We start from the raw sequence: 20,191 nt of genomic DNA, 5'->3' as shown, positions 1-20,191 counted from the left end.
AAATTGTAATATAACTAATCAATCTAGTGAAGTATTCATAAAATAATACCCGATGTGTACTGTTAACGCTGGAGGTATGGCGTTAGATACAGAGGGACAATTCTCAAACGGTCTGGTTCAGTGCCGTCTTAATGCATGGGCCCACCCAGGCGGCCTCAAAAAATGAGATGTAGTTGAATTTTTCGAGAATTTGCTAGGTAGGGCCTCTGAAAAATCACCTGGCCCAGGGGCCCACGATGCTCTTAAGACAGCCTTGGTCCGAAATATTTGCAAATGGTAAATTTTTTTACGTCAATGCTGACGTTCCCAAAATGGACAAAATGACCATTTTGTCACGTTGTGTTCGAGACATTTTATGAGTAATTCCAAAAAACGTTTTTATTGACAGGCGACAACGTCATTTTTCCGAATTATCGCAACAGATGGCGCCACCATACTGATAAAACCTTCCAACTAATACAGAACTGCTAAAAAAACAAAAAAATGTACAAAAATACTGATCTGTCCCCTTCCCGTCTGGCCAGTTTTATTGCTTTGCAGCCTTTGCTTGGGCAGGGCCGTCTTAAGAACATAAGAGGGCCAACCTTGTATATTCTAGAAAATTTCAACTGGATCTCATTTTTGTGAGACCCTCCTTCTCCTGAGGCCCCATGCATTAAAACAGCACTGTGTCTGGGCTCCAGTGGGGAGTGTGACCTCCTTTCCTATAATCCTTTACACTGCGAATCCCACAGGCTGCCCCACGTGACCTCTGACGACATCTGGAAAGCAGATGTTTAATGCCTGGGTTAAAGTCCCGGTCCATGTAAACAAGTTTTGGTTAAAAATCCTTAAAGCTCATTTTAAAAGCACCCATGTAAACGTGGCCACAGAATATAATAATTGGGTGGGATAATTACGTACAAAAAATTTGACAACAAACAAAATTAAATTGATTGTTTGGGGGAAAAGTGCATGTGTTCCCATTTATTGTATTTGTTACATAAATAAAATCTCTTTAGACTGTACAGGGTTATGTTACATATCTACATTTTTCACATATGTGTGTGTGTATATATATATATATGGCATTTATATAATCTCTGCTTAACATTAAATAAACAAACAGCAAGCTCTGATGCAATCAAAAAAGTTTCCCAGAGTGACGTTACAAATAAAAAATAATAAGACACAAAAAATGTTTAGTACTTGTATAATCGAGGATGAATGGACAAATCAAAAACACTGCCTACCGGTTGGCACTATAATAAAATCATTTTGATTATGAAGACATTATGTTTCACGTCCTGCTGCGTGTGTTTGTTAGTAGAGTCTCGCAGATCATACTTGACATCTCACTACCTTAAATAATAAAATTATCGATTCTGAGTATCCGTGCAAGATATAACAAGTATTTTGTGATTGGAACGAGTATTTGAGTTTTTTAAATAATAAAGATGAAATTATTTTTGCGATAAATTGCTCGAAGCGGAGTCACAAAAATGTCATAAAATACACTCCAAAAAACGATAAATGATATCGACGATACATACACACACATGCATTTCACGCCACACATAATTTTTAGTTTTTTTTTTCGATTCTAAAGCGGTATGATTTTGAGAAAAAAAAAATTAAGTTAAATTCTCTCTCAGAAATGGAATTCAAAGGCGAATGAGGTTTTGAATGTTCTTATACAAATGAATAGCCACAAAAATATATCTGTATGTCTGTGGTGACACTTGATGGTAGCCTCATCCAAAAGCACTTAAATGGATTGACACGAATATGATAGATTTCATCTGGTTCAAAGCTGCATTACGACTTACGAGAATGCTTTCGACACAATAATATATCTCAGTTGATTAGATTCTACTGCTCTCTTCTCACTGAGTATACACATACCATGGAATCAGTGCAACCAGCGGCCAATGCTGCCTGTATTTCAGAGAAGAATAAAAATTATTGAAAAAAAAAACCAAACTACAATTTTTCAACCAAATAGTTTACGCAATAAAATGTCAATATGAAAATTGGAAAGCAGTTAATGATGCAGAAAGTTTTTTTGCCTGTCCATTTTTACAGTTTTTAGCGCCTAAACTTCCAGTCTCTAACCATCACAATGGTGTCATACCCATTCTCAAAACCGTGATTTCAATGAAAAAAAGAAACCACTTCTGGAAAGTTATTTCCATTTTCTGGGCCAGAGGAGGCGTTTTTCAGATTGAGACTTCATACCTCCCAGCATCATAATAGATGCTTTGCCAAACATGCCATGCCTTCGACAGCCTATTCAAGACAAACAAGGGCAAGATGTTGAAAAGTGATGTCCTTATGCTTTTCCATATATAAAATTTAGATCCCCCTTTCTACCTTCGTTTTTTATGAATCTGCACATACCATTAAACCTTGATTGTAGGACATAGTCATAATAAGGCTTACATCAAAAAATCTAAATTTTAATTTTTAAATCTAGGTGAGCGGAACATGAATATAACGTTTCCCATATTCTGTAAAATTCCATGGGTACACTATTACTGTGTTCTACATACAGGATAAAAGTCCCCGGCAATTTTGTACAGAATTCAAAAACTGCCCGCAGCTGGAGGGTTAATGGAGTTGGACAAAAATAAATCAATCAATGAGCCCAAAAAAAAAAAAAAAAAAAAAAAAAAAAAAAGACTTCATTCCCCATTATTACAAATTACACACACACACAACTTTAATATGCAGCATCAATGTTATAGCGAAAAATAGAAAAGAATCTTTTACTTTGTATGGATGAAAATCTAAACAGCTCACTGGTCCAATACGGTGACCCATGAATCCATCGTGATATTTCAATGTGCTTACAATGACACCAGAGAAATTATACACGCTGATGAACTGTGTTGCGGCACCACTAGAAAAGAAGGGCAGGAGGGATTCAAAATATACTGATATATATAATTTGATTTCTTTTGCCACTCAGAAAAAAAAAACACAAATAACACAATAACAATATAGAGGGTGATTCATAACTTATCGGCAAAACTTAATAAGTGATGAAACACAATCGAACGAAAAATTTCAGCTGTACAATACATGGTCTCAATTAGGGCTGGATTAAAAAAATTGGTATTGGTGCCTAAAATTTTCTTTCCATGATTAATAAATTTAAGGCTGAGAGCAGCACAAAATGTTTGGAATTTATAGCAGCGTATCTACCACCATGAAAGACAGTCACTATGGCCTCAAAAAGTCAAAGAAGCATTATTTTGGATCTTTTTTTCCGGGTAAATTTTTTTCTGCTGCCTAAAAATTTTGAAGGGGTACCTAGACTTTTTTGTGATTAAGCCCTAGTTTTAATGCAAGCGGTAAACACAGTGGTTCTGAAATTCTTGTCACCCTTGTCCTATTCATGGTTTAACTGCGGCTTCCCAGACTAGCTTAGTAGATATTGTGCATTCATAAAAGAACCACTTCAAAACATAAATACGCACACACACATGCATCAATATTTCCAGCTCATCATGACACCACGGACAAAGGTTGGCAATGCTCCTAGGAGCCATGATGCACACTTTGAGAAACATTGGGTTAACAGCTAGATGGCACTACCATTGAATGCATAAAGAGCTGGTTCTGGTGCTAATCATCATTTCTATAGTGGATTGCAGAAGGGATGGGAAGGCAGACACATATTTCATATATGATGCTGAGAACAGGAATGCTTTGGGAACCCAAAGACCGCACTGGGAGTGTTTCCTGATAACACACTAAATAGATAAAAAAAACATTGAAGGATTGCAACTGTGTCTTTGCAAAACAGGCTTTTTTCATGGGTATGCAAGGACACCATAAGTAGCCTGTTTCATACAGACATTGATAAATTGCGTAAAAACCTTTCTCTATAACGTGTATGGTATTTTCTCCAAGTTGTGTCCCTATGGCGTATTGCACAGCAAGAGAACCTGAGTTTGATTCCCAATGAGGACAAATGACTTTTCTTTCTAAAGTTCATCTCAGCATTCAGAAAGTCTTTCCTTGTTTGGTACATTTTCTAATTTACGTGTTTTTTGTAAAAAAAATTCAAGATAAACTCGGGTAGTATTTTAAAAATATCTCATACTGTGAAATATATTGAATATTTGTAAAAGAACTTTTACCATGCAATCAACTCCAGATTATCGTGAACTGTCATGGCGGTCATGCCATGTGTTGGTGGTATAGAGTGAGAAGAGTTTGGCTGTCTCAAATCCCAGAATCGAACATCACCAGCAACACTGAAATTAACAAAAAATTTTGCACTTAAAAACTCTACAGACAGCTTGAAAAATAAAAACAGTAAATTTAATCTTCAATCTGGCCAAAGTTTGAAAGGCCTACACTTCAGATATTGGCCACATAACATATTACATACAGAAAAAAATCTTTACTCTTTTTCTAAACATTGTCTTGGAGCTCTGTGAGAAATAGCTGCAAATTCATGGCAAATAGTTGCACCGATGGGTTCTACACACATGAATATTATTTTAAGGTTTACTCAGAGGGATAAAGTAACAATCATATAATAACAAAATCAAAGCTTTTTTTGGTTTCTCATCGTAAAAGATGGTTCAGTCACTTATACTTTTCCTAGGATATGATTTATATGTAAAGTATCGTTCTGTAATTCAATACTAGTTTCACAAAGGATTAGTGTCGAATTATGAGACACTGCTATAATGATATTTCAATTCTAAAAATATAGTTTCACATTCAATGTTTGCTGCCATCAATATGATTTCTATAGACAATTATAAACTAGTTACTAGTTTGACTAGTTTTTCCACTATAAGTGGAATGCATTGAATATATTTTTATTAATTTAAATGAATTTATAATGGCGGCATCTGCAGTCCCATGAAAAGCCTTACTATTTCAAAGCTAAGAAATAAGGTGCATGTTAAATTCATTAAATACAGTATGTAAAAAATAATAGTTTCAAACTGTCCAATTCTTACCTTCCACTAATGACTTGGCATCCATTATCCAGCTCATCAGCCAAAAAAACATTCACAACCCAACCAGAATGTTCGCTGTAAACCCTGAGGCAACTGCTATAGTAACAGAAAATAAAATATAAGTAAAAAAATGATAATTACTTATTTCAACCAAGTCTATTATTATATTGGATGTTTGTAAACTGTTTAGAACAAAATTGGAGGGGTGATGGTATGCATCAAGGTGAAAAATAAGGAGAACAAATTTGGTTGTCCTCAAACTTGGGAAAAAGTTTAAGGACAACCAAACAATTACCTTACCTTGAAAACTTGTGTATTTAAATACATGAACATTTTAGAATGATAACTACAAGTAGAACTAAACATTTTCCAAAGGACTCAACAGCTGACTGATGCAAACATGAGTTTGGGGAAGAAAGAAAATTAAACTGCCTTTGAGGGGAATCAAATTCATGTCTTCTCACTTGCCGGATGAGCGTGCTAGACTACTATGTTACAAGGGCAACAAACCTCAATTCTTCCTTAGAGCTCACGTGCACTGAATGGGACTGTACATGGATGGCCACAGACCTGACGCAGGCCAAAGCTCACAACTGCTGATACGGCTACCAGATGGCATCTTATTCAAGGACGATGTCATTCTTTGCTATACATTCTCCTTGGATAAGTTGCCACCTGGTAGCAGTGTCAACAATTTTGAGCTTTGGCCTGAGTTAGGTCTGGGTGTCCATGTACGGTCCCGTTCAGTGCACACAAGATAAGGAAAGATTGAAGTTCATTGCTGGGTGTAGCATAATGGTCTAGCATGCTCATCCAGTAAGTGAGAGGATGTTTGTTGGATTCCCCGCAAGGACAGTTGAGTTTTCTTTCTTTCTTCAATTTATCCTCACATCAGCCAGCTATTGAAACCTTAGTGGAGAGTGACATCCTCCTTGGATAAACATTTTCAATGACAAAAAAAAAAAAAAAAAAAAAAAAAAAACTAGTGTGTCGTAGTGTCTCAGAGAAAAATTGAATTTTTAAGGAAGGTCAAAACCTGGAAAAACATAAGGACAAACATGTTTTGTGACATCAGGGAAAGAAATTTACATATTGGGCATGTTGGTTCAGCAGTTGAGACTGTCTTGATCAGTATTGCACTGTGAAATCAGGCTTGTCTCTAAAGTGTGAAGATGCCAAAGGCAACACATTTATCAGAAATTGAAAAGGGTAAACTCTTTCCTCTCAGAGAAAATGGGATATCTGATGATAGAAATTTTGAGAATTAAAAGATAGAAAACTTTTGTTTACAATTTCATAAAGGATACCCAGAATTAAGGACTAAAAGATCACACCAGTAAGCTGTCACGTTCTCTTACTATTCATCAAAAAAGGTTGAAAATCCAGTGTTTGTTGCATGAAAACAAATTCCATGCTGTAGTTCAGAAGGAATGCAACTTGCCTTGAACAAGTCGAACAGTGTGTAATGTGTTAAAAAAACAATCTGAATGTCCAGTGTGAAAAAATGAAATACAAACCTCCGCTCACACAAACAGCACAGACAAAAATGAGTTTGATTCACAAGTATCTTTTGATCCCGTGGAATCATGTTGTTTATCCTTGTTGAGAAGTTCAATTTAGATGGTTCTGATGGTTTCAAATATTACTGGCATGACCTGCCACATGACAGTCACATTTTTGAAAGGCCAATTTGGAGGTGGATCAGTGATGGTTTGGGGAAGTTTTGTAACTGAAGAAAAAAACTCCAATCACATTCATAAGCTGTCAAAATCAATTCAGAGGCCTACTAAGACATTTTGACAGAAAATCTTAGTTTGTGAGCTGATTCTGTGGAACTCGTTCACTGGCCAGCAATCTGGATCACGCAGAGAACTTGCGGGGTATTTTGACAGGAGAAGTGTATAGAAATACATTGGAAAGAAAAAACAAGCCGGAAACTTTCCCCCCCCCCCCACACACACACATATAAGTGTAGTTGTGTTTTGTCATGTGCGCAACATGCATGTTTGTGTTTTGTCATGTGTGTGTGCATAGAGTATTACACATGCAAACTCAAACACGTGCAATACTCTATGTGGCCTCAAGGGACATTAAGTCCTCCCAGACAGCCCTATCAGTTAAATGGTTATACTTGAGACACATTTTATAACAAGTTCTATGACATCGGATGCAAAACAAGAACTCTAAAGTTAAAAAAAGGATTCTTTTATACCTTCCCACAATCATTAATTTAATGGAATGCAGAAGTCATGGATATAAACTAACTTATCTGATGACTGCCTTCTGTCATAAACCCTGACTGTGCCATCACCGCAACCAGCTGCAATGTAATAAGGCGACCTGTGATTTGATGAAATAGATGTCACACAGCTTCCACATTCAGTCTGTATATCCTGTAATAAAATTTTATACTATAAGCGAATCACTTTACACATTGAAACTGCAAAAAAAAAAAAACTATTACAGATTAAAAGTTTGATATTTAAATAGCGTTAAAATTTTTTTTTAAATTTAAAAAAGCCTTATACATATACCAGTAACCAACAAGGACGGCGAGCTGCGACATCAGTGCTGTACAATGTGTGGCATGGGGAATGATAAAGCCAGTGTTGTTTACAGTCCATTTTTTATGGAGGAGAAATAGTAGTTCACTTTTGTTTCTGGATCATAACTCCAGACCCTCTTACGTCAAGGCTATTTAGTAGCCACTTCACCTTCTAGTTGCATCAGAATAATTTTACTTCGGGGATCTAACAGTGTACCTTACATGATGAGTGTTCAGTTGGTGGTGCCATTTATTACTCAAATTCACAGTAAAAAAATTTGGAATGGAAAGTGATGACTTTTATTTTGTTCACAGCTGTGGCAGGATTTTTTAAAGGGAAGCTGGCTGAAATTTGGATCTTGAAATTGGAAAAGTTGTGGATAACCAACCTTCACTGTGTGGTGCAACAGAATGTTAAAAAAAACAACACTGTAATCAAATTTCAGCCTCAAATCTCATATTTGAAAAATTAGCACTTCACACATTTCGAATGAATCCCTCATGCTAATAATCTTGAATTGGAAAATTTTTTACGGGTGGGCCAAGATCCCATAAGGTCATGCTACTGGTCAAAACAAACAATCTTTAGCCAAACATTGTGACAATAGAACTGAATCACACATTCCAAATTTATACAGTAAACTCTCTGTAATCCAGCGCATATCAGATCAGGGTATTCCTGATTACTTAAGATAACTTACTTTAAGTTAGTTGCAAAAGCCCATTTAAATAATATAAACTTTTATGCATAGACATGCATTGATATGTTTTCCTCCTCTATGCTCTGAGAAAAAATGCCAGATTAATGAACCGCTGGACTAGAGCACGGCCGGATTATCGAGAGTCGATTGTATTTTGCTTCATAAATTTTACAGAAATATTCTGCTCATATGAAAATGATTTTTAAAAAAATTCTACCTGAACTTTCATTTCCTTATTCGCATCCCATATTCTTATGACATTCGAACCACCAGATGCTAAAAGTTGACAAGACTGTTGTTCCCATTTCAGAACTAAACCTGGACCTCGAAAGAAATAAAGTGAAAATATAATTGGAGAAAAATATTTTTCAGATTACAAAAATTTAATATTCAAGCTTCATGAAAATAACGTCACTGACATTGAAAATTTCAAAACTTTTGAAGACAGACATCAAACAATATTATGAAAATATAGGGATCTTAACTTTGTTTTCCCCTTCTCACAAGATAAAGAAAAAAAATTTGTTAGGTCAGTTTTATTCTAGTCAGACTGCAGCAGATCAGGTGAGATCTAACTGATTTACTAACTGTGATATTTTATTAACGTTAAAACCTTTAAAATCACTATGTTGTGTTGAACAGAAATTCTAATTTATTCATGTAACTAAAATTTAATTTTAAAAAATGTTTTAAGTGGAAAAATGTGTTTGTCATTTTTTATTGCCATTCACCAGCGATTTAATTATTGGGGAAATAGGAAATTAACTGTGAATGCAACTGGCTAAAATGTACCATTCACCCGAGTGGTGGGGAAGGGTTGAACCCTGTAGATAAGTGTGTACATTGCAAGATTTTTGGAAGCACTAATTTTCACACTCTGATCATCACCGACTGTCGGACTGGAGTTGATTCAGGGCAATGTGTCGAGAGGGGCGATCTATTTTGGCTAGGTTGATTTGATTGTCTTGTATTTTACAGGCAAACCCAATTTTTCCCATATTATTCGATTCTTGGGAGGGGCGCTCGCATCGCATCCCCCCCCCCCCCCCGCCTCTGGATTTTTACCTGCTGTAGGTATCAGAAAACCTGCCTGCACTTTCAAAACAACCCATACCACAGACCGGAATTCATGCAAATCCATGGGGATTTGGCACACCTTGTAAGAAAACCATTTTGGAGCAGTTTGGCAATTGATGCAGTTCTTGCATCCCTGCAAATTTTCATAGAAATCAATGGGAAATTAGGTTTCGGACAACAAATGTAATTCCAGAAGGAATAACTTTGGTTAGCAAGAGGCATGACTGTATTTATTGAGAAAGCTTTCTGTTTTATATATGCAACCAATATAATAGTAATAAAAAATATTCATGAAATTTCCAGTTCATGTGATTATAAAATTTGAGAAAATTTTTAACATATAAATACTACGAAAATCAAGTAGAACAAATTTTTACAGCATTTCGTACCTTTGATTAAAGGGCGCAAATCTTGGAACACCTGAAATCCTGTGACTAGTTCTGGCTCTGTGTAGTAATTACACCAAACTTTCACAGCTCCATCATCTAAAAATTTCAAATATTGGTTATATTAGTATTGTTTCATCATTGAAATACCAAAATTGAACTTTATTACAAAACATTATTACATGATGAATTTTCTACTTTCAACACTTTGGTAAAACATGATTGACTTTCACTTCAAAAACTAAGCAGGGCCCCAAGTTCCTATCACCATTGGGAAATTTATGTCATTCCCTATTGGTGGCTGGAAAGTGGCAGAAACCACAATTGGCTGCACAATGTTTCTTCTGAGTTATTTTCACTATAGTTTGGGAATCAGAACTCTAAACCAGAAATTTTTACTGCAACCGTAGCAAAAATTATAAGTAAATGCATATACTGATCCTAAATTATTAGTAAATGCATATAATGGTCACAAATTAAATACTAATACAAACAATGAGGATATTTCTTCCACTTATTCAAAAGGAATGTTTCAAATTTCTTGAATGTGGGACACAGTGGTTCAAAAGTGGAATGTTTCAACTTCTCGAATGTGAGAAAAAGTGGTTCAAAAGTGGAATGTTTCAAGCCCCAACTTCTGAAAAGAGGCAAGAACCTGAAAAGAGTCATTGCATTATCATAGTGACACAACATTCCCAAAGCAGCACAGTAATGATGCTTAAAGTTGATTTTAAAATTTGGAGGTGCAAATGCCAGCCAGTTTCCCATTAAAAAAATATTTGAGCAGGTAGACCTGCAACACAAAACTGACAAACACAAAAATTCAGGCATCCATTACCTTCACTTCTAATATAGATAGTAGTATTTCTTGGACCAGAAATAGGCATAATTCTGACATCATTATTAAGTTAGGATCGTTTATGTATGTGTTACTGCCACGATCCGAAGTGTGACCAGTTCATGAATTGGCCAAAACTTTTGGACTAGTGTTTTTTCGGGCTATGGCTGGACAATGTGTAGTGGCTGGAGATCCCTGACCAAAGTTTAATGTACTGATGTAAGATGGTTGGTGCGGTGGGCACAACATCCATTTTTTTTATCGCCAATCTGTGGTACACCGTTATAGCCTATATGGTAGCCATATTGGATTAGCTCCACATAACGAAAGAAAAAATAAATAGAGAGGAAAAACTATTTGTATAATATTGACATAGTTTTCTGTCAAAATTAATTTCCCGATTCTTTTGATCCTTAGGGTTGCCATAGTTAACTATAATTCTTAATGGCCATAATTATCACAAAAAACACGCAAACCCGGCAACGACCTCAAATGATGATCAAAGACCTCAGCCATAAAGCGCAGCCTTCAAAGCTGGAAATTCGGACATTGGCAAAGTCAATTTATAATATGTATATATCATATGCACGCACACACACACAATACTTTCCAGCATGCTTAATTTATTAGAAATTTCTCAGAGAAACGTTTAAAAAATGTGTGATATAATACTTTGATTGACTTACCATGGCCAATCATCAGCAATGCATTATCATGTGGATTTACTAGTTCCACAGCAGTGATTCTGAGATTCTGTGCACCACTTGAGTTGCTATAAAACAACTGTGACTGATTTTCCCAGTCCCATACGCTAGTGAATAATAAAATAACAATAAAAATTACATGGAATACTGTTACTTTATGTGAATGAATATTTTTTTAAAAATTCTATGAATTTTTTTTTTCTTCTGTAGGAAATTTTTTTTATTTTATCAACACATTTCACTTTTTTGCAGCCTGGCATATATATGTTCACCATGCCAACTGCTGATTGAACACAGCTCAGTTAGGAATTGGCTTTGAATTGTCTGTCTCAACTGTTGAATGCAATGTGAGAAAAAATTACAATGTGTGCTTTTAGTTTTCACAGTATGAGAAATTGAAAATATGTGTATTAACTGTTATATTTGCATGCATCTCAGTATAAACACCAATGAAAATAAAATGATGCACTCAAAGCTGAATGGTGATATCTATTTGAAATTAGAAAATATTCAATTTTTAATACCTGTATGATTCCTTGTTAGCAACAACTAAATGTGTATCGTAAGGATGAAACTTGACAATAGATGGCTGACTTGGATTCTGTTTCATAAACACTTGGTCTTCCAGTTTATATGACATTTCTATATCAAATGAGAAACAATGCATCAGAAAAATGAACAGTGAAATCTTTGATGTTTTCAAGGGGATCGATATAATTGATCATGAAATATGGTTACGCCATCTTTCAAATGCTTTGACTCTGGGACACCAGTTTCGATTATAGTTAGGCACAATTCTAGGTTATTGTGACGCACTGATTTTCTAGACAACAGGGTTGTAAATGCATAGAATAGCTTACCTTCTGATGTCATGAATTCCCCCACAAAAAGCACTTTTGAGAGGAGATAAGATAAGATGGGTGAAAGTAACATAGCTGCCAACTTTGGAGTATGAGAATTCGGGGGCGGGGGGCTTTCGTACGAATCCAAAAACTCAGTACAAAAAATAAATGTAAAAGGGATCTTTTAAAACATTTTAGGGATTTTTTATTAGTAAAAAAGAAATTTTAGGGACATTTTCCCGTTGCAAAAACCGTGACACTGTGCAACCCATAGCCAATCATGGTCAACCAGTAGGTTAAAGTCCTTGGGTGAACCTCTCAAAAATTAAATCTTACAAACCAAAAAATCCCTGTCAGCCCGAAATGGGACATATGGATAAAGCAGATACATGTGATCGTACCAATTTTGGATTTCTAAAGGCCGAATTGATGCTTGTTGATTGCCGCGAATTTTGTGTTTTCTCCCCAAAAAATTTGAATATTTGTGATTTGACAAAATGGTGACAATTTACACTGCGCTTATGAAGCAGCAGTTTCTTTGGGTAAATTCTTGGGGAATAATTTTTTTGCTACATGTAGGGAGTTTTTACAATCACAGCAAAATTTGGGAGATAAAAGAATTTTTCAGGAGTCTGGGAGATACAACAGAAATTCGGGAGACTTGGCAGCTATGAAGTAATCAAGAAGCTATCCATATTTAAAGAATGGCAAGCACATCTCTATGGGCAGATATTTTAGTTACTTTTTCTGGCTTATTATTTTTGGGTAACTGTATTTAGACTAGGGCAACCATAATTTTATAGACCTTTTTCCTAATACTATTTATTTTTACTTTTTTCCCAGCCACCTTGTTGGGCAATTTGCCTGTTTTGGTTTCTGATTTTGTATATTTGCATTTGTATGAACTGAAAACTGACCAGGCATCAATTTTTTTATTTTTTAGTATTTCATCCATCGAAAACCTACATTTATTTTTTGTAATAGCATGCAGAAAAACTATTTTGTACGAATAAATGAGAATATTTGGAGAGAAGACCAGCCATATATTTTTATAACCAGCCACCATATGTTTTTTTAATTTGAAAATATGGTGTGGGTGCATATCTTGGAACTATGTGAAGTTAAGAGTCCCAGAAGAAAGAAAAAAAAGCAAAAGAAAATGTGAAACATTTCTGGTAAGAATGTTTTGGCGACCAAACCCTAATTTTTGATTTTATTTGTTTATTTATTTTTGAGATTGTCTTTTTTTGACAAGAGTTTTATCAGCAACCCCTTCTCTTTAAGAAGACACAGTTGCCTTGAAAAAATCTTCCATTGTCATGTGATGAAGTGGTGATATAGTTAGTGATTATTTTTTTATCAGTAGTTTATACCTACAGGGCAATGCAGTTCATAGCCATTGTTACAGAAACATGTATAGAAGGGCAATTTCAAAAACCAATGCAGTTCATAGCCATTGTTACAGAAGCATGTATAGAAGGGCAGTTTCAAAAACCAATGCAGTTCATAGCCATTGTTACAGAAACATGTATAGAAGGGCAGTTTCAAAAACAATGACAGCCAACACGTCTTTGGTGAGAGACCTTTGTCTTTCTTGCCCTAGTGGCCACGTATATGCAGCTCCTCAGAATAGTTATAGATGGAGATACAATTTAAAATCAGGGGAACTATTGGGGGGGGGGACACAAACATAAAGTGCAGGGAGGGTGAAATAATGATTGTTTTAATCATACATACGCAGAAATATTGGGTCACCCACACACATTTTTGATGTCAGGGAGGTGGCAATGCTTTCCCCCCACCCCCGTATCTCTGCCCATAAGAATAGTCTAACAAAGAACATTGTCATGGTATTGAATATAGGCCCATATTAATAAGAACAGCTCACAGCGGCACCCCACACAATGGTTGGTAGCGTCTCACGGCGCATGCATTGAGAACCACTAACCTAACCCATCACTTGATGATGAGTTTGCTGAAACTCCAGAGAAGATTTCTGCATCCGTGATAACCATGCATTATGTATCAGTGTTAGTGCTACTTTCATTCAATACATTTATCTAATTTCTGAGAAAGATAAGCATCAGATTTAATGACTTTTGGCCAATGTTAAACAGAATTATCCGCTCTATAGTTTTTATCCCCCCAGTAGGGATACTCACTAATATTTATTAGTCACAAAAAAGCCATAAAGTTGAGAGAAGTTTAAAAGATGAACCCTAGTAATCCAAATGATTCACTAATCTGAACAGATCCCAGCATCAATTAGTTCGGATCAGTGGGATTCTAATGTATTGTCACAATACCATTCATATTTCATTTAGCTCTCTTACATTCTTCATCATAAAAGTACGCTGTCCTAACATGAACTAAAAATTTACAGCATTTTTTAAAATGTTTTAGTAAACTGCATCAATAGAGCTAAACAATGTTATCTATAAATGTGTGATCACACTTATAAAAAATTATTAGAGGTAGATTTTTTTTATTTAATGTAGATTTATCACATTAACAGCTTCCAAACAAACAATACGTCAATACAATAGGGCATTTTAAGAAATATAACTAATGAATACGAATGAAAATTTTGATTACCAAGAAGTTTTCTGTCTTCAATGAGACCTTTGCACACATCATCATTTCGTAGAAAACGATATTCTTTCTCTAAATATGCATCACTTTCAACATCATTTTCGCAAACCTTTATACAAAAATTTGAAGGGGAAAAAAAATTATACATCATAAAACTGTGATTGGAAATATTGAAAAGTAATATGGTTTCAAATATGATGGGTATTATTATGGTGAATCATGAACTGTGAAGTCATGGGATATATTGCTGTGGAAGTATGTGTTCAACCACCGTACAAGCCTGAGTTCAAACCCTGCGACAGGCACAGATTTGTTCACACATCCATTTTGTAAGGTAAACTGGCAGCAGTACTTTTTCAGCACATGCATCCATGCATAACTGGTAAGTTCTATGATTCCAACATGGTCCACCTTTTTGAGGTGAACCTTGTCTTGATGGGGGTAGATCAGCGCTGTGGACCACAGGCATATTTAAGGATTGGGAGGCTAAGCAGACTATAGCCCAGGGCAAAAAATTTGGAGAACGTCTTTTCAAGAAAATCAGACTAGAACCAGCAAAATTTGTGTAGCCCACAGGTGACAAACTATAAATTCTTTTCTGTTGTGGATAGTCAGGAAAGTAAAGTATGGTGAATAAGCTTGTACTGATTTATAACTCAAAAATACTAACATTTTCACATTTTTTTTCTAAAAAAGTGTCAAAATTAGTATTCTTACAAAAATGACAAGGCAACCAAATTATTCAGGACGGGGGAGTAGGTGGTCCTGTGAAAGCGGGATGTATGGTTTCACCATAAAAATTTTGTGAGTAGCACAACTTGGAAAAGGTTGACCACTCCTGCTCTATACTCTGAATTCATATTGCTTACCTTGATGACCGGCTCACAGAAGTATTTCAGGCACCATGCAATTAAATTTGTCGTCACTATAGGAGATTTGGGCTGTTGCTGGCCATCGGTTTCTTCACCATTTTCTCTTATCTATTAGAAAAAGATGAATTAAATTTACTCCACAGCAATATTCAAAAGATTAATATAAAGGAGAGTTTCCTCAAACTGTGTGCTGCAAACTTTGTGAAGGGCACCGCGGGTGAAAAAAAGTTTGAGAACCCCTGATATAAATAATATATTCAACAATAAATAAACTAAATCAAATGAAAAGCCACTAGGGTAATGTATTTATTAGCATGACATTGGAAATAAAAAATATAATATTGCCTTTACCTCAGGTCCTTTGTCAAAAGTCTTCCTGATCCTATGAAATTGGGAGAAATACTGGTACTGTTGGTAAGGTGCTGGACTAGATTCCACCCATTTGTGTAGACCTTTCGAAGCCTTATTTCCATTTTCGGGTAAGGGCTCTTCTGTTTGCTTTGCTGGAGAAAAGTCTCCACTAATGTGTACAAATAGAGAGAAAAAAATTATGCGCTCACCATATCTCTTGACCTATCCACAGCAGAACTTAAAAATTTTAAACATTGATCTTAGAGGCTTGTGGCACATGTGTTAGCTTTTGTTAAGAAATCAACAATGAACATCATTACGTCACTTTCAGATATTAATTGCATTTTAAACTGTTAAGAAATAATTGAGCATTTATCAATCCTTTCCTAAAAAAAATAGAGTTTTGTAAAATATAGGAAAACAGTAATTAGGGTAGGGGAACCACCTATTGCCCACTTAAGTCATTATTTCACTTACAGGACTAATTCATGTGCAATTTGTGTAAAAATTATTCTATTCTATTGTCTAGACTGGGGTGGCTAACAGCTGGCTCGCGGGCCACATGCAGTCCATGAAGTAATTTTGTGCAGCCCGCGACAAGGTAAAAGTATCATGAAAAAATTTAATTTGTGATCATTATTTGAATTATCGGTTCCAACAGCAGATTTCTTGATTAACAAACTGTAGACAAATTTCTTATTTCTAGTGACAAAATTTATTTAATGACTAATTCAATTAATAATGGAGTGGCTTATACACTGAAATTGCACCACTGATGCGGCCCGGGATGCTATAGCTGACCATTATGTTGGCCTGCGAACAGAAAGTTGTCCACCCCTGGTCTAGACTTATCAAAAAAAAAAAAAAAAACTGAATTACAACTCTAACAGATAATTTTAACACACCCCAAAAAAAATTCTTTTGCAACCTCTGAATCTTTCCTATTAAAAAAAAGTGTTCCCAATATTGCCCACTATATGTTCTTAATAACGCCTACGTCTAAAATGGGTTGAAATAAATTATGTTATGATTATACTTTCTTTATTAAACATGAAAATAATTTTCAAATAATTTGTTGTGTCTTAATAATTTGTTGGACACAACAAAATCAAAAGTAATACGAGAAAGCTTTTTCGTATTTTTAGAAATATAATTATCATACCCTTTCAGCACTTTTCCTAAATACATTAAAAAAACAAAACAACAACAGCATAAGAGCATTCTACACAAACATAACATATCGTTTTCTTTACTTTCCTCTTATTGCATTTTTCGTGCGACCATTTGTTACATATCAAACATTTTAACCATGTTTCTCCATGACAATCGTTTGAGTAGTCCTCCACAAATTAAGCACTGGGCATTATTATCTTCTCCTTCCATAACTGCTGTCGTAGTCATCATCTCCATACACACATGGAGGCTCTTCATCTTCTGAAGAGATCCTTCTTCCTTCCGTTTTCCTGATTTGTGTTTTTTCAGAACTGGTTCCTTTACAGCTTTGCCTGATGTTTTTGCCTGTGTCTCGCCAAAAGTTGAAGAACTTTCAAGTGATAGTGCTTTAACTTTTTTTTTCTTTTCCAGACACAAGTGAGGGTATCTGTTGAAAAAAAAGAGGGGGCATTTCCTACCTGAAATTTTTCTTCTTCAGAAAATAGGTGGCGTAAATTATTTCTAATGGCAAGTTGAAATTCCATCCTTTTTACATCCTTTGTCCATAATAAGTTTTATCCACACACACATTTGTAAATAATACTCAACAAATTGATCTTCTACATAAGGAGATAAAAAAGGCCTTCATTCTAGTGGCACATTACATGGTATTTTAATGTAGATCCCCAGATACTTGAAAAGCTTCTGATGCTTTCAATAGTCTCATCTCTTTATTTTTTACCGCTATTACATCCTTTCATTTTAATCTTGTTGCACGTCTTTCTACATGACATCTGGAAAAAAAACCCCCTACTTCTAAAGTGTTTGTAATATCGTCTAAGGCGATAATGGGAACAACCTAACTCAAACATGGCGGCCTCCATCCTCGGAACCGAATTACAAACGAAGAAACAAACCACACCAAAATGTGGTCTGTTATGGTTGCTATCACTGCCTTAAATAATATAATGCTATCACTTGAACTTTATCGATTATACTAAAAGTAATGAAAAGTGTTAACTTATCATACAAGAAAATAAGAAAAAATTCCCAGAGAAAAAACAACACAGGTGCATCTAGTTTCCACAAACAACTGAAGGGGAAAGCTCCATAGTTCCAGTAGTGGCTACCAGCATTAATCAAAAAGAAACCGTGGTAGGCAATAATTGGGCCCCCCTTCCCCTACATGAGAAAAAGTAGAAATTTTATCCTCGAAAGGTGTGACAGATACTACAAGGGGCAGCTAATGTGAACATAATTAAATATATTTACTATGTTATTTCAATATGCAGTGATACCTTGGTTAACCAAGATAATTTGTTCTAGAATCACATTCATTAGCCAAAACGTGATTTCCCATAAGTTTCTATGGAAAATTATTTGTTTCAGTACTGCCCAAAATTTAAAGATTAGTTTTTTTAAAAAAACACGAAGTGCTATAAAACAGAGAAATCAATTAAAAATTGGACAAATTAGAATTTACAGGGAAAAAAGATGAGATGCTGAAGATATTTTTATTTTACACTATGTACACAGTCAACACAAACTAGTCGAGTTCGTAGGTGTCCCCATCCATTTATTTTTGGTCAGTGCATTTTTGTGTCTTGAACATGTAGATGGAAAAGATAAGCTTCTTAGATTGTCAAGACTGTTCAGTTTGATATTAAAAGACTTGCACTGAAAGAATGTGTGCTTTGGAAACACAGGCTCTTTTTTTTTCAATTAGCTGAATCTTTCCTTTTACATGAAATGGTTCAAGAAGTTTCAGAGGGAGAAGTGAAGATACATCTAGGAAATTATTTTAAGGCGAACATGAGTAACCAGGCTCAAGTGACAGTAGTTCTGGTGGTGATTGCCACTGAAATTCAGCTCCTGATGCAGCTGTTCTTTGTTAGCCCATGTACCTTCATCAACAAAAATCTTCATTAGCCAAGGCAGAAAAAAAAATCTTGTTAGCTGAAAAATTTGTAATTAGAGGCATTCGGTATTACTGTACAGTGCAATCTTGCTTATAATGATGAATCTCTCTACAATGATGAATTTTTTTAAAATCTTGTCTGGAATTGCCTATAGTCTAATGTTAAACTCCTTTCAAAATACAACGATATACTTTATTGCGATATATATGGAGTTTTTGTTTCCTATAACAATATACAGTGAAACCTGTATGAAACGGAAGAAATAATATTCTGTTTTAAACAGAATATTATTTCTGTTTGCTGGCTTTGTACTTCTGTTACTTCTGTTGTGCTTTATACAGGTGCAAATCAAAGCACCATTCATTGCACAGACTGTATTTTGATACTGTTTTAAACAGGTTTCCGTCTAATAGAGTGTCCATCTTAGACAGGTTTCACTTGATTTTGAAATTTTGAATCAGCTGCAACAACTATATGCAGTGAAACTAAGTTAATTCAAAGTCCAAAGTCACTGGAAAAAAAATGGAATTATCCAATCAATCTTGGATCTGTAAAATGACTGAAAATTTCAACTTAATATATAGCAACATTGTTTATGGGAATTTTCAGAAATGCCATAAACATGATGAAATTGCAAAATCTTACGTAACAATAACAAAGTACAAAACCCACACGTGCACATACATACATAAGAATGTTACTTGAAATTGCATATATTCAGTAGTTTTTAAGTAACATGTTTAGATCATAAAGTTTTGGTGGGTGAAGCTACTTCATGAATGAAAATTAAATCAACATGTATAACTCATTGCCTACACCCAAAACCAGAGAAATAATAACTCAGCATAATGTCAATCAAAATATTAAAAAACTTTGGCTTTAAAATATTATAATTTTACAAGATTAAAAACATTTTTCTGCATGGGAGAATAATATTACCTCAAGAAAGAAGGTTTTCCAGATGGAGAAGATGGTTCAGAAACAGATGATATCTTTTTGGGCTTTGCTGATTCCATGCCATGGATTTTATTCACCTGCAATAAAAGCGTATGCAAGCTGTTACTTCCCTCTTTCTCAACATTACTATTTCATCATGTTTCAAAATAGCCATTATTAACATTTTTATGCTGTATTATTATACACTGCAATTTCTCTTACTCTGCCTTCTCAAGCAGTATCTTTCCTTGAATTAGCCTCAAAGTTTTTTTAACAATTAATCCTCTAATTGGATTCCAATCCTTAATACTT

General features: G+C 35.0%; 1 protein-coding gene across 2 annotated transcripts in view; it reads right to left on the bottom strand.

Annotated features, from left to right (window-relative positions):
• Nucleotides 1-926: 926 nt before the first annotated feature.
• The window catches only part of raptor (regulatory associated protein of MTOR complex 1), a 47,132-nt gene continuing 27,867 nt past the window's right edge, over nucleotides 927-20,191 (bottom strand). The window contains exons 19-31 of one of the 2 annotated variants that reach the window (XM_089239216.1): nucleotides 19,883-19,977; nucleotides 15,873-16,041; nucleotides 15,519-15,629; nucleotides 14,653-14,758; nucleotides 11,740-11,857; nucleotides 11,198-11,322; nucleotides 9,677-9,772; nucleotides 8,428-8,528; nucleotides 7,230-7,357; nucleotides 4,965-5,060; nucleotides 4,128-4,244; nucleotides 2,752-2,881; nucleotides 927-1,917 (exon numbers count right to left, since the gene is read on the bottom strand). In XM_089239216.1, the coding sequence (XP_089095342.1) occupies nucleotides 1,852-1,917; nucleotides 2,752-2,881; nucleotides 4,128-4,244; nucleotides 4,965-5,060; nucleotides 7,230-7,357; nucleotides 8,428-8,528; nucleotides 9,677-9,772; nucleotides 11,198-11,322; nucleotides 11,740-11,857; nucleotides 14,653-14,758; nucleotides 15,519-15,629; nucleotides 15,873-16,041; nucleotides 19,883-19,977 (1,458 nt within the window). In that variant the 3' untranslated portion in view covers nucleotides 927-1,851. Of the gene's footprint in view, nucleotides 1,918-2,751; nucleotides 2,882-4,127; nucleotides 4,245-4,964; nucleotides 5,061-7,229; nucleotides 7,358-8,427; nucleotides 8,535-9,676; nucleotides 9,773-11,197; nucleotides 11,323-11,739; nucleotides 11,858-14,652; nucleotides 14,759-15,518; nucleotides 15,630-15,872; nucleotides 16,042-19,882; nucleotides 19,978-20,191 lie in introns of both variants that reach the window. The other variant, XM_089239208.1, reaches the window with a different exon arrangement.

The sequence above is a fragment of the Pholcus phalangioides genome, unplaced genomic scaffold, assembly GCF_987345545.1.
Source record: "Pholcus phalangioides strain wild (caught in Gottingen) unplaced genomic scaffold, Ppha-v1.0 ptg000002l_1, whole genome shotgun sequence".
In the NCBI taxonomy this organism is placed as follows: domain Eukaryota; kingdom Metazoa; phylum Arthropoda; class Arachnida; order Araneae; family Pholcidae; genus Pholcus; species Pholcus phalangioides.
This window is presented reverse-complemented; position numbering and strand designations above follow the sequence as displayed.